The sequence below is a fragment of the Molossus molossus genome, unplaced genomic scaffold, assembly GCF_014108415.1.
Source record: "Molossus molossus isolate mMolMol1 unplaced genomic scaffold, mMolMol1.p scaffold_m16_p_47, whole genome shotgun sequence".
Taxonomy (NCBI): domain Eukaryota; kingdom Metazoa; phylum Chordata; class Mammalia; order Chiroptera; family Molossidae; genus Molossus; species Molossus molossus.
The window spans coordinates 59294-74008 of record NW_023425385.1 but is presented as its reverse complement, the minus strand read 5'-3'; the positions used below and the strand labels follow the sequence as shown (position 1 = coordinate 74008).

Below are 14715 nucleotides of genomic sequence, written 5' to 3'. Positions count from 1 at the left end.
CACCTGCAACGCTGCAGCACGGCCACCTCAGGGTGAGTGTAGGTGACAAGTTGACCAAACCCCAGGACCCCATGCTGTCAAAGGGGACATGGGTTCCAGATGCTGCCCTGCTTCTCCCCTGAGATCCCTTCTAGAGTCCAATTCCCAAAGGAATCTGGGTCCCCATCACCTCCCTCCCACACACTCTCACTGCACAGACCCTTTCAGACCTGATACAGTGTCACTGTCCACAAAATATTAGAAATATCAGAAAAGAGACGTTTGCATCATTGCACTTCACGTTCACTCAAGAGTATTTTTGCATTTTTCTAAACTTCCTTTTTATTATTTATTTATTCTATAAATTGTATTATTTCTCAAATTTTTTATCTTTATAGTTCACGACATTACAGATAATCCCACTCTTTCCCATTTGTCTCCCTCTATTCTGCTCCAACCTCCCACCCCCCGGCCTTCCCCACACTATTGCCTGTGTCCACGGGTTATCCATGTATGTATAAGAGTGCTTGGTAATGTCTTCCCAACTACCTCCTTCCCTCTGAGATTCATCATCAGTCTATTCCAAGCTTCCATGACTTTGCATCTATTTTGTTCCCCAGTTTATTTTATTTATTAGATTCCACCTAGAAGTGAGATCATGTGATATGTGCCTTTCTCTGACTGGCTTATTCTGCTTAGCATAATACTCTCCAGGTTCCTTCATGCTGTCTTAAAGTGTGATGAGAGATCCTTCCTTTTTATAGCTGCATAGTATTCAATTGTGCAAATGCACCAGAGCTTCTTTATTCACTCATCTACTGATGGACACTTGGGCCGTTTCCAGATCTAAGCTCTTGTAAATAGCACTGCTATGAACATAGGGGTGCATATATTCCTTCTCACGGATGTTTCCAGGTTCTTAGAATAATATATCCCTAGAAATGGGATCAGTGGGCAAATGGCAGTTTCAGTTTTGTTTTTTTGTTCTATATATTAATTTGTTTTTGTTACAGATGTTTCTCATTTTTTCTCCATTGACACCTTCCTCCACTCCCCCGCCCCCGCTCCATCCCCAGCTTTTTTGTCAATGTTCATTGGTCATGCATACATGCATGTAAAATCTGTGGTTCCTCTCTTCCCCCCAAACCCCCTTCCTCTGAGGTTTGTCATTCTGTACCCCACCTCTATGTCTCTGGGTCTGTACCCACCATCAATGTGTACTCCTATACAGTGTGCTCTCTTTTCATTTTGTTGACAGTTTCCTTTGCTGTGCAGAAGCATTTCATTTAGATGTAGTCCCCCTTAGTTTTTCTTTTGTTTCTCTTGCTTTGGTGATATATCAGTAAAAACTCTATGTGAGATGTCTGAGGTTTTGCAGCCAATGGATTCTTCTAGGATTTTTATGCTTTCATAACTTACATTTAAGTGTTTTATGCATTTTGAGTTTATTCTTGTTTATGGTGTCAGTTGGTGGTGTAGATTTTTTGTTTTGTTTTGTTTTGTTTTTTAATGTTCCTGTCCTATTTTCAGGACAGAATTTATTGAAGAGATTGTTTTTACTCCATTGTGTGCTCTTGCCTCCTTTGTATTAATTGAGCATAATGCCTTGTGTTGATTTCTGGGTCTCTGTTCTGTTCCCTTGATCTACATGCCTGTTCTTGTGCCAGTACCATGCTGTTTCAATTACAATGACTTTGTGGTATTACTTGATTCCCCCCAAACCCCCTTCCTCTGAGGTTTGTCAGTCTGTACCCCACCTCTATGTCTCTGGGTTAATTTTGTTCAGCAGTTTGTTTAGTTCATTATATTCGACACATACGTGAGATCATGCGATATTTGTCTCTCTCTGCTTGTCTTGTTTCGCTTAGCATAATACTCTCCAGGTCCCTCCATGCCATCCCAAAGAATAAGAGATCTTTCTTTCTCGGAGCTGCATAGTATTCCGTTGTGTACATGTACCAGAGCTTTTTAATCCACTCATCCACAGATGGACACTTGAGTTGTTTCCATATCTTAGCTATTGTAAATAGTGCTGTTATAAACATAGGGGTCCATATGTTATTTCTGATTGTTGTTTCAGGTTTCCTTCTGTTAGGTTGTATGAGTTCTCTATGTACAATATTATGTCATCTGCAACTAAGGACAGTTTCACATGCTCCTTTCAATTTGGATGGCTTTATTTTTTCTTCTTGTCTGATCGCTGTGGCTAAAATTTCCATTACTACTTGAATAAGAGTGGTAAAGCTGGAATCCTGTCTGGTTCCTGTTCTTAATAGAAAGATTTAGTTTGTGTCCAGTGAGTATGATGTTGGCTATGGGTTTGTCACCTACGACCTGTATTATGTTGAGGTATGATCCCTATAGTCCCACTTTGCTGAGAGTTGTTATCAGAAATGGATGCTGGATTTTGACAGATGTTTCTTCTGTGTCTATTTATATGATCATATGATTTTACCTTTTATTTTATTTATGCAATGTATCACATTTCTTGATGATCGAATACTGTGCCAGCCTTGCATCCCTGGAATAAAGCCCAGATGGTGATGGTATATCATCTTGTTAATATATAGATGGATTTGTTCTGCTAATTTTGTTGAGAATTTTGGCATCAAGGTTCATCAGGGATTTTTCCGTAACTTTCTTTGTATTGTCTTTATGTGGCTTTAAAATTAGGCTGTGGCTGGCCTCATAAAAAGCTTGGAAGTTTTCCTTCCTCTGGAATACTTTGAGGACAAGAGATGTTCACTCTTCCTTGAATGCATGACAATTCTCTCCTGTGAAGCTGTCCAGTCCAACATTTTGTTTGATGGGTGTAATTTTATTATTTCTTCCATTGTATTAGATGTTATTGGTCTACTCTGCTTTTCTGATTCTCGCTAATTCAGTTTTGGAAGATTGTATGATTTGAGGAATTTGTCCATTTCACCTAGGTTGTTCAATTTTTTGGCATACAATAGTTTGTAATATTTTCTCACAATCTTTGTAGTTCTGTGGTGTCAGTTGTTGCTTCACTTCTTTCATTTCAGAATTGATTTATTGGGTCCTCTATTCATTTTTTATTTTTTTTTATTTTTATTTTTTTATTGATTAATTTTTGTTACAGATGTTTCTTCTTATCTCCCCACTGATGTCCCCTCCCCTTCCCTCCCCGCCCTGTCCCAAGGTTTGTTGTCCATGTCCATTGTTCATGCATACATGCATATAAGTTCTGTGATTGATCTCTCGCTCACACCCCCTCTTCTGGGGAGTGTCTGTCTGTACCCCACTTCCATGTCTCTGAGACTACCCCATCCCTCAGACAGTTATGTTCATTATATTCCACAAATAAGTGAGATCGTAAGATACTTGTCTTTCTCTGTTTGGCTTGTTGCGCTTAGGATGATACTTTCCAGGTCCCTCCATGTCATCTCAAAGGATAAGAAGTCTTTCTTTCTTACAGCTACATAGTACTCCATTGTGTATATGTACCACAGCTTTTTTATTCGTTTGTCTACTGATGGACATTTGGATAGTTTCTAGATCTTAGCTATTGTAAATAGTGCTGCTACAAACATGGGGGTACATATATTCTTTCTGATTGGTGTTTCAGGCTTCTTTAGGTAAATTCCTAGAAGTGGGATCCCTGGGTCAAATGGAAGTGCAATATTTAATTTTTTGAGGTAACACCATATTGTTTTCCCTAGTGGCTGCACCAGTCTGCATTCCCACCACAGCCTCGGCAACACTTGTTGTTTGATGATTTGTTGATGGCGGCCATTCTGACAGGTGTGAGATGATACCTCATTGTTGTTTTAACTTGCATCTCTCTGATGATTAGTGATGTTCAGCATTTCTTCATATGTCTCTTAGCCATTTGTACACCCTGTTTGGAGAAGTGTCTATTTAGGTCCTCTGCGCATTTTTTAATTGGGTTCTTTGTCTTCCTTTTGTTGAGTTGTGGGAGCACTCTATATATGTTGGAAATTAACCCCTTATCTGATATATCATTGGCAATTATGCTCTCCCGTACAGTGTGTAGCCTTTTCATTTTGATGACTGTGTCTTTTGCTGTGCAGAAGCTTTTGAGTTTGATGTACTCCCATGTGTTCATTTTCTCCTTTGTTTCTGTTGCCTTAGGTGATGTATCAGTAAAAATTCTGCTGCGTAAGATGTCTGAAATTTTCTTCTAGGATTTTTATGGATTCATGAGTCAAATTTAAGTCTTTTATCTATTTTGAGTTTATTCTCGTGTATGGTGTTAGTTGATGTCCTAGTTTCATTTTTTTTTTTTTTTTTTGCATGTAGCTGTCCAATTTTCCCAGCTCTATATATTAAAGAGGCTGTCTTTACTCCACTGTATGCTCTTGCCACCTTTGTCAAATATTAATTGAGCATATGGCTTTGGGTCCATTTCTGGGTTCTCTGTGTTGTTCCACTGGTCTATATTCCTGTTCTTGTGCCAGTACCAGTCTGTTTTGATCACAGTGGTTTTGTAGTATAACCTGAAATCTGGTAATGTGATTCCTTCTACTTTGTTCTTCTGTTTCAAGTATGCTCTGGCTATTTGAGGTCTTTTTTGGTTGGTTCCATGTGAACTTTTGAAGTATTTGTTCTAGTTCTGTGAAGTATGTCATTGGTATTTTGATTGGAATTGCATTGACTCTATAGATTGCTTTGGGTAGTATGGACATTTTAATGATGTTAGTTCTTCCAATCCATGAACAAGGTATGTGCCTCCACTTTTGTATATCTTCCTCTATTTCTCTTTTAAGGACCTGTAGTTTTCTGCGAATTGGTCCTGTATTTCTTTGGTTAAGTTTATTCCTAGGTGTCTGTTTTATTTATTTATTTTTTTGACTCAATGGTAAATGGGATTGTTTTCTTAGTTTCTCTGTCTGTGAGTTCGTCATTGGTGTATAAGAATGCCATCGATTTCTTGACGTTGGTTTTGTATCCTGCTACTTTGCCAAATTTATTTATTAAGTGTAGTAAATGTTTGATGGAGTCTTTGGGGTTTTCTACGTATAATATTATTTCATCTGCAAATAATGACTGTTTCACTTCCTCCTTTCGAATTTGGATCCCTTTAATTTTTTTTTCCTGTCTGATTGCCGTGGCTAAGACTTCCAGTACGATGTTAAATAAGAGAGGCAAAAGTGGGCATCCTTGTTTTGTTCCTGTTCTCAAGGGAAACACTTTTAGTTTTTGCCCATTGAGTATGATGTTGGCTGTAGGTCTTTCATATATGGCCTTTATTATGTCGAGATAAGATCCCTCTATTCCCACATTGCTGAGCGTTTTTTCAGAAATGGATGCTGGATTTTGTCGAAGGCTTTGTCAGCATCTATTGATATGATCGTGTGGTTTTTATTCTTCATTTTATTTATGTGGTGTATCACATTTCTTGATTTCCAAATTTGTAGCAGCCTTGCATCCCTGGGATGAATCCCACTTGGTCATGGTGAATATTTTTTTTGATGTATTGCTGAATCCGATTTGCTATTATTTTGTTCAGGATTTTGGTGTCTATGTTCACCAGGGATATTGGCCTGTAGTTTTCTTTCTTTGTAATGACTTTTTCTGGTGTTGGAATTAGAATTATGCTGGCATCATCAATCGAGATTGGAAATCTTCCTTCTTCTTGAATTTTTTGAAATAGTTTGAGGAGAATGGGTGTTCGTTTTCCTTTAAATGTCCGGTCCAACCCGCGTGAAGCCATCCGGGCCTGGGCTTTTGTTTGCTGGGAGAGTCTTGATTACCTCTTCAATTTCCTTAGTTGTTATTGGTCTGTTCACGTTTTCTATCTCTTCCCGGTCCAGTTTTGGGGGACTATGTGTTTTTAGAAATTTGTCCACTTTGCTTAGATTGTCGAATTTGTTGCCACATAATTGTTCATAGTAGTTGTTAACGATCTTTTGTATTTCTGTGGTGTCAGTTGTTACTTCTCCTCTTTCATTTCTGATTTTGTGTATTTGGGTTCTCTCTCTCTCTCTTTGTTTCTTGTTGAGTCTGGCTAAGGGTCCATCAATCTTGTTGATCTTTTTGGAAAACAAGCTCTTTGTTTTATTGATTCTTTGAATTGTTTGTTTGGACTCTATGTCATTGATTTCTGCTCTGATCTTTACTATTTCCTTCCTTCTACTTGCTCTAGGGTTTTCTTTTTGTTTGCTGTCTAGTTCTTTATGTTGTGAGGTTAGATAGTGTATTAGAGATTTTTCTTGTTTCTTGAGGTAGGCCTGCAGTGTTATGAACTTCCCTCTCAGAACTGCTTTCACTGCATGTCACAGATTTTGTGTTGTAGTGGGTTCATTTTCACTGGTTTCCAGGAAGTTTTTAATTTCTTCCTTGATCTCCTTGGTAACCCATTCATTGTTTAATAACATGCTATTTAGCTTCCATGTGTTCAAATGTCTCCGCACGTGCTTGTTGCAGTTGATTTCTAGTTGCATGCCATTGTGATCTGAGAAGATGCTTGATATGATTTCAATCTTCTTGAACTTGTAGAGACTTAGTTTGTGTCCTGACATGTGATCTATCTTTGAGAATGTCTCGTGTGCACTTGAGAAGAATGTGAAATCTGTAGTTTTGGGGTGTAATTCTCTGTAGATATCTATTAAATCCTTTTGGTCTGTGCTTCATTTAGAGTCTCTGTTTCCTTGCTAATTTTTGGTCTAGAGGTCTATCCAGTGATGTCAGCGGGGTGTTGAAGTCCCCTGCTATGATTGTATTGCTATCGATTTCTCCTTTGAAGTCTTCCAGAAGATTTTTAATATATTTTGGTGCTACTATATTGGGTGCATATATGTTTATTAAGGTTATATCTTCCTGTTGGATATATCCTTTCCTTATTATGTAGTGGCCTTCTTTGTCTCTAGTTATGGCCTTCATTTTGAAATCTATTATATCAGATATGAGTATTGCTACCCCAGCTATTTTTTGTTTGGTTGTTTTCTTGGGAGATTTTTTCCATCCCTTCTCTTTCAACCTATGTGAGTTTTTTGTTGTTAGGTGGGTCTCTTGTAAACAACATATTGATGAGTCATGCTTTCTTATCCACTCAGTTTCTCTGTGTCTCTTTATTGGAGCAGTCCATCCATTTACATTTAAGGTGATTATTTGTATGTATTTTTTTATTGCCACTTTTGTGTTAGTGTGTTTACATTTTTCTTTCTTTTGCTCCTGCTAATTACAGCGGTCTTTTTAACATTACTTGCAGTGCTTGTTTAGTTCTAATATATTCCCTTAGCCCTTTTTTTTTTTTTTTGTCTGTGAAGCTTTTTATTTGACTTTCTGTTTTGAATGATAGCCTTGCTGGGTGGAGTAGACTTGGATTCAGATCCTTGTTTTTCATGACCTTGATTACCTCATGCCATTCTCTTCTGGCCTGTAGTGTTTCTGTTGAGAAGTCAGCTGAGAGCCTTATGGGGTTTCCTTTGTAGGTAACCTGTGTCTTATCTCTTGCTGCTTTTAGGATTCTCTCTTTGTCTTCATTTTTTGGCATTTTGATTACCATGCGTCTTGGTGTGGGCCTGTTTGGGTTCTTCTTACTTGGGTCTCTCTGTGCTTCTTGAACATGAATGCCTTCTTCCTTCCCCAGATTAGGGAAGTTTTCTGTCACTATTTCTTCAAATATATTCTCTAACCCTTGCTCATTTTCTTCTTCGGGGACTCCTATGATGCAAATATTATTACATTTCCAGTTGTCCCACAGATCTCTTAAGCTGTCTTCCTGTTTTTTAATTGTTTTTTTTTTTTGTTTTTATGATTGGTTGAAATTTTTTTACCCTGTGTTCTAATTCACTGATCCGGTCCTCTGCTTCCTCTACCCTGCTGTTTAGACCTTTTAATGTGTTCTTAATTTCTGATATGTCATTCTTCATTTCTTCTTGGTGGTTTTAAATTTCCAACTGGTTGATTTTCAACATTTCTATGTCTTTACTCATGGTGCTCATGTCCTTACACATGCTGTTGATCTTCCTCAGGGTAATGGCTCTGAATTCTAGTTCTGTTAACCTGCTTAACTGCACCTCATTTTCCTCATCTTTGGTAGAGATCTCTTGTTCTTTGATTAGGCTTTTGTTTCTGTGTTTCACCACTTTGGCTACCACAGTGGGCTTTGGAGCCTGCCAAATTTTCCCTTTGGGTGTTGGTGTTGTGCTGTTTGTGGCTTCCTTTCCTGGGTTTGGGTGAGCCAGGGAGGACCCACTTTAATCCCGCCAAGTCCCCTGTTCTCCGGGAGTCTGTGTGGCTCCAGCGGAGAGTTTAGCAGGCTATAGCGTTAGGAGGGCCCATGCAGGGTGGCAAGGGAGGTGGTGGAATAATTTCCAGCCGAGTTCCCTGGTCCCGCCCAGTTCCCTGGGGGCCGTGAGTCTGTGGGACTTCAGTGGCTGCAGAGTTTCCAGGGCCGTGCTCGGCGGGGAGGGAGGCGGTAGAATTAATTTTCCGCCACGTTCCCCGGTCCCACCGAGTTCCCTGGGGTCTGCGAGTCTGTGCGGCTTCAGCGGCTACAGGGTTTCCAGGCCGTGCATGGCGGGGAGGGAGGCGGTAGAATAATTTTCCGCCGCGTTTCCCGGTCCCGCCGAGTTCCCTGGGGGCCAGGAGTCTGTGCGCTTCAGCGGCTCAGGGCCTTGCACGCAGGAGGGAGGCAGTAGAATTAACTTTCCGCCTAGTTCCCCGGTCCCTCCGAGTTCCCTGGTCCCGCCCAGTTCCCTGGGGGCCAGGAGTCTGTGCGGCTCCAGCGGAGAGCCTAGCCTAGCCGGCTACAGAGTTTCCAGGGCCGTGCATGGCGGAGAGGGAGGCAGTAGAGTTAACTTTCCACCGCGTTCCCCGGTCCCCACCGAGTTGCCTGGGGGCCAGGAGTCTGTGCGGCTTCAGCGGCTACAGGGCCTTGCAGGCAGAGGGGAGGCAGTAGAATTATTTTCGCCTAGTTCCCCGGTCCCTCCGAGTTTTCCTGTCCCCCAGTTCCCTGGGGCCAGGAGTCTGTGCGGCTTCAGCGGAGAGCCTAGCCTAGCCAGCTACAGAGTTTCCAGGGCCGTGCACGGCGGGGAGGGAGGCGGTAGAGTTAACTTTCCACCGCGTTCCCCGGTCCCACCGAGTTGCCTGGGGTCTGCGAGTCTGTGCGGCTTCAGCAGAGAGCCTAGCCTAGCCGGCTACAGGGTTTCCAGGCCGTGCACGGCGGGGAGGGAGGCGGTAGAATTAATTTTCCGCCACGTTCCCCGGTCCCACCGAGTTGCCTGGGGGCCAGGAGTCTGTGCGGCTTCAGCGGCTACAGGGCCTTGCACGGCAGGAGGGGAGGCAGTAGAATTAATTTTCCGCCTAGTTCCCCGGTCCCTCCGAGTTCCCTGGTCCCGCCCAGTTCCTTGGGGGCCAGGAGTCTGTGCGGCTTCAGCGGAGAGCCTAGCCTAGCCGGCTACAGAGTTTCCAGGGCTGTGCACGGCGGGGAGGGAGGCGGTAGAGTTAACTTTCCACCGCGTTCCCCGGTCCCACCGAGTTGCCTGGGGTCTGCGAGTCTGTGCAGCTTCAGCAGAGAGCCTAGCCTAGCCGGCTACAGGGTTTCCAGGCCGTGCACGGTGGGAAGAAAGACGGTAGAGTTAACTTCCCCTCTAGTTCCCTGGCCCCTGCCCAGGCCGCTGCGGACCCTGGGCTCTTGGTCCCCTCTCCGGTCCTCGCAAGCCTACCAGGACTGAGTGGGTGTTTCTGGTTAAGTGGTCCTCCAAGGTGTTCTTCAGCTGCCCTTTCCTGACGGTTTGCCTTTGTTTTCGTTGTAAATCCAGTTTGGTCTTGGGAGACGGTCTGGGTCCCTCCATTCACTTCGCCGCCATTTTCGCTCCCCTCTATTCATTTTTCAGTGATTCGGGCTAGAGGTTCATCCATCTTTTTTATTTTTCCCAAGAACAATTCCTTGGTTTCATTGATCGTATGTATCGTGTTTTAGTCTATATGTCATTGATTTTGCTCTGATGTTTATTAGTTCCTTCTCTCTACTTACTTTGGTCTTTTATTGTTGTTATCTCTCTAATTTTCTTACATGTAGGTTTTAGATAGTTTATTAGAGATTTTTCTTGTTTTATGAGGTAGGCCCGGAGTACTATGCACTTCCCTCTCAGAACTGCTTTAGCTGTGTCCCATTAATTTTGGATTGTTTTGTGTTTATTTTTATTTGTTACTAGAAAGTTTTGATTTTATTCCTTGATCTCATTGGTAACCCATTCATTGTTTAATGACATGCTATTTAGATTCCATGTGTTTGACTGTTTTTCTTTATTTGTTTTCTAGTATGATGTCTTGTGATCCAAGAATATGCTTATGTGATTTCAGTCTTCTTGAATGTAGAGACTTAGTTTGCCTAATAACATGTGGTCTGTCTTTGAGATTGTCCCATGTGCACTTGAGAAGAATTTATATTCTGCAACTTGAGAGTGAAGTGTTCTGTAAATGCCAATTACATCCATCTGATCTAGTGTGTCATTTAGGGTAACACTTTCTTTGTTGATTTTCTGTCTGGAAGATCTATCCAGTGAAGACAATGGGATGTTAAATCCCCCTAGTAGGACAGCATTGCTTTTTATTTTTCACTTAAAGTCCTACAATAATTTTTTTAAATAGTTATTTAAGTGTACTATATTGGGTCTATTGGTGTTTACCAGGGTTCTACCTCTTGTTGGATGGATTCTTTAGTATTATATAGAGAAGTGTCAGTGGAATTTTCCAATTCAATGCCTGTCTCCAAGTGGGCATGTTGGCCTGACAATTTTTGCCCACCTTCTTCTACTCTTACACACCATTGTAATTAATAGGGCTGCTTTTCCTCAATGCATCATGGGGCTTATATTACCAAGTCTGTTGCTTTTTTATTTGCTGCCCAGAGAACCATAACGCTGTGGTCCCTACCGGTAGGCTGCTGGGGGTCTTTGGGTTGCACAACATAATAGGAGTGAGACCAGTCACACAGTGATCCATTTCTTCATTACTCTGGGACCTTGATGTGATCTCCTTCTGTTGATATTTCAATGGTGCTTCCATGAACATCTCACATGTCCTAACATTCTGACCCCTCCCAGCCCAGGAAAAGCCTTTGTGTTCTCATCTTAGAATGGATTGTTACCTCAGAAATCCCAGGGGTGACACTGTTAATGCAGGTAGGTGCTCTCCACCCGCTGCTAAAAAAATGACCTAACACACTAATGTGTTTCCTCAGTCATCACCTCCAATTCCACTTTACCTGCTGAGAACCTTTTCTTTCTTGTTATCCCTTATGTCCCACCTCCTGCCACCAATTGCTGAGTGCTTGGGGGTTCAGTCTGAGATGCAGCTCCTACCTCACCTAGCAGTTCATGACATGTCCCTCCTCTGTCCCTCCCCAGGGAGAGAGATCATCAACCATGAGTAGTAATAAAACTTATATCATGCAGGCATCTGAAGCATCATCAATGCCAACAAGCTTAGCCAGGGTGCCCCCTGAGCTCAACACACCGGTGCCCATAAAACTGTTTCCTGACTTGGAGGTGGACAGCTCCAGACCAAACCATATATGCAGCCTGATATTGAAGAAGGTGGTAGTCTTGGAGGAGCTTGAGAAGAAGCACAGTGCTCTGGTGATTGCTGTCAAGACTCAGGGCTCCAAGAACATCCTGCGCTCTCATGAGTTTGTGCTGCCCCCCAGTGGAGAAGTTGACACTGACCTAAAGTTGACTTTTTTACTGCCAACCCCCCACCTCCAAAGTGGACAAGGCAATATAAAGATCATGTTGCAGAGAAGAAAGGGCTTCAGGATCAGAAAAATGTTATGTTACAAGATTCGAGCCTACAAAACACTGGCTGTGGGCACCTTCCATGTGGCCCAGGCGATGCAGCGGCCACTTGAGAGTGGCTGGGTGCTGAGCCTCTGCAGCAGCCTCAAGGAGGCCTCCACAAAAGTTGCTGAGATATGGATCTTGACCCCGTCCAGTGAGTCCAATGACAGTGAGGATAGTGCTGTACAGGCTGGCCCCAAGGCCAAGTCCATGGTTGAAGAACCTGATGAGGAGTGTGAAAGCATCTCTTCTGAGCTGGAGGCCAGCAGTGATGTCATGCAAAATCAGGACCTGGAAAAGGAGGACTTTAATGTGGGGATGCTCAAGAGACAGGGGCAAGGAATGGTAACAACTTTGGCCAAGACATGGCAACCAAACTTTAAGGAGGAAGATATAGCTCCTGTGCCTATGTCTGTAGTGCCAGAGGAGTTCCTGTGCTTTGAGCAGGACCCTGAAGAGCATGTCCCCAAGGTAGAAGAAGACCTGGACTTGGAGGAACATTGCTCAGAGCAGGACCCAGCAGAGCAAGTCTTCGAAATAGAGAAAGTTGTGGACTCAGTGGTTCATTGCTTAAACAAGGACACTGCAGAACATGTCCCCGAAGGACAGGAGGACTTTTGGTATGACACAGTGGAGAACATAAACAACAGCAGCTCAGATCTGGAGGATGATGACAGCATCCTCAGCACCCCTGAGCCAAAGCCCAGGGAATACATCAAAGGCCTGCCACACTACAGCTCACAACCAGAGACTGGGAGCATCCAAAGTGCCTGTTGCCAGAAGGAGCCTCTGAGTCCTGCTGACATGCCCGAGGAGAAACACGTCCCAAGAGACAATCAGCTAAATGACTCTGTGTCTGACTCGGCCTCCAGCACATCCACCCCCAGGGAGCTGTTGGCATGGCCCCTGGACAGCCTAGAGGTCGAGAATTCCACCAAGGATGTGTCTACTGAGAATCTGCCCCCTAGTGGACACATCACTGAGACCACGTCTCTCGTCACCCCCTTCCCCAGGTCTGAGGGGACCCAGGCTCGCCTGTTGGGCTGGAGGACATCCCGGAAGGAGTGGGAGGAGGCATGGCCACAGAATGAGCTGTCTGACAGCCTGGATGAGGAGCTCTGCCTAGACATGCACAGGCAGCTGCAGATCCCCAGGATGACCGCGTTTGACCAACTGAATGATGTTCTCATCGCCGATGACCCTCAGCCCATGAATATCATCCTCGTCAACACTGCCGACTGCCAGGGGCAGTGCCTTTTTGATGCCCTGCAGCAGCGCTTGCTGTCCGTGATGTGCACCCGCTCTGAGGCTGACCTCCAGGCAGCCTTCAGCTCTATCATTTCATGGATAGAAAGTACCTACAGCTGCAATTCCCAGCTCATGATGCCGGTGAAGATCGTGGTGGTTGGAACGGAGCAGTACCTCAATGCCGTGCTGCAGCTCTATGTGGAGCAGCTATCCCATCAGATGCCTGACTGGCTGGGCTATGTGTGCTTTGTGGTCATCCCGCTGGGTTGCCACGCTGTGGCAAGGTACCTGGGCTCCGTGGATCACTACTATAAAACCTTCTTCCAGGACCTGGCCTGGCAGAACATGTTCAACAGAATAGAGGCCCAGATCACCCTGCAGGACACAGTGGACATCGTGTGGAGAATAGCACGGTATATTGTGGGAGCCACTTGTGTCTACCAGCTGCCCATTGCAAAGGCCATGCTCACCAACAAGAATAAGAACCCCAGTGAAAAGTCCTTGATGAAGATCATTCCGTTCCTGGGGGAGGGTAATGTTGAAATAATGGAAATGTCCTCATGCACATCAGGAGACTCTTATGATGTGGCCCCCTTGGGCTCTAGCAAGCTATTGTCTGCTTTGCCATCCACATCGTTGGCCATCAAGGAGGCCTGGGCTACTCCACCTTCCTCCCCATCAGTGAGTGGGGACCTGTCCTCCAGCAGCCAGGACATCACCCAGCTCATGGGGCTGCAGGTGGATTACTGGATGGCAGCCCAGCCCCTAGACAGGGGGAGAGACCTGCCTGCCACCAAAAATATGCTCAAGTGCACCATCCAGTCTCTCCAGGTCAGCAGTCTGCCCAGCAGTGGTGAGGCCACAGCCACGCCCACCATGTCCATGACCATGGTCCCCAAGAATAAGAAAGTGATGTTTCTGCCAAAGAAATCCAAGAACAAGGAAGTGGAGTCTGAAAGCCAGACCATCAAGGGCATCAGCCATCTGGTCTGCAGGGCTGAGCATCAGCAGAACATGCAGAGGGTCATCATCGATGGCGTGGAGTGGGACAACGTGCAGTTCCTCCAACTAGAAGCCAAGTGGTCCTCCCACATCACACACTTTCCCATCTGTGTCTTTAGAAACTCCAGGTCCACCTTCTAGCCCTGCCCATTGCCTTGACATGGCTGAGCCCAGGAGGGTCCAGCTGCTTGATACTTAAGACTTTGGGTTACTACAGAGACAGACCCTGGAAACACAAAAGAAATAGTCTAAAATGAAAATGTGCTCACAACATGGAAAGTCACAGTCTTGCCCTTGCTGGGAACCCCCAACTGCTCAGCTTACTCACCAGAACTGTCTGGCAGGTGAAAGGTCAAGCCAGCAGTTTTGAGCTGGAGAATCACAGTAGGTGTGTTTTGGCCTCAAGACACATGAACTTTCCAGGGCATAGTGTTGTTGCTTTTATGTCCTGCCCTCCTGGAAGCCAAGATGCTACTTCCCCAGGGAGCCAACTCTGGCCAGTGCCCAGACTCAGAGCTGGGTGGCCAGAGGCCAAGGGTTGGCCTCTCATTGGAAGCACCTGTGCCAAACACAAATCCTGACCAGCCCTGCTCTGGGTCCCAGCTTCCAACCAGCCAAGTGACCCCAGCACTACCAACTCGTGGTTCCCAGTACACTCCAGTCTTATAGAAAGAAACAAAAGAGCAAGACTGTATTTTCTTATACTATTTTTCTT

General features: G+C 44.3%; 1 protein-coding gene across 1 annotated transcript; it reads left to right on the top strand.

The window, feature by feature from the left end:
• Window positions 1–11339: 11339 nt before the first annotated feature.
• Window positions 11340–14141, top strand: LOC118616807 (phosphofurin acidic cluster sorting protein 2-like). Its single transcript, XM_036242241.1, has 2 exons — window positions 11340–12242; window positions 12369–14141. Exons 1-2 carry the CDS (start codon window positions 11340–11342, stop codon window positions 14139–14141), a joined length of 2676 nt encoding a protein of 891 aa, XP_036098134.1.
• The last annotated feature ends 574 nt before the right edge of the window (window positions 14142–14715 follow it).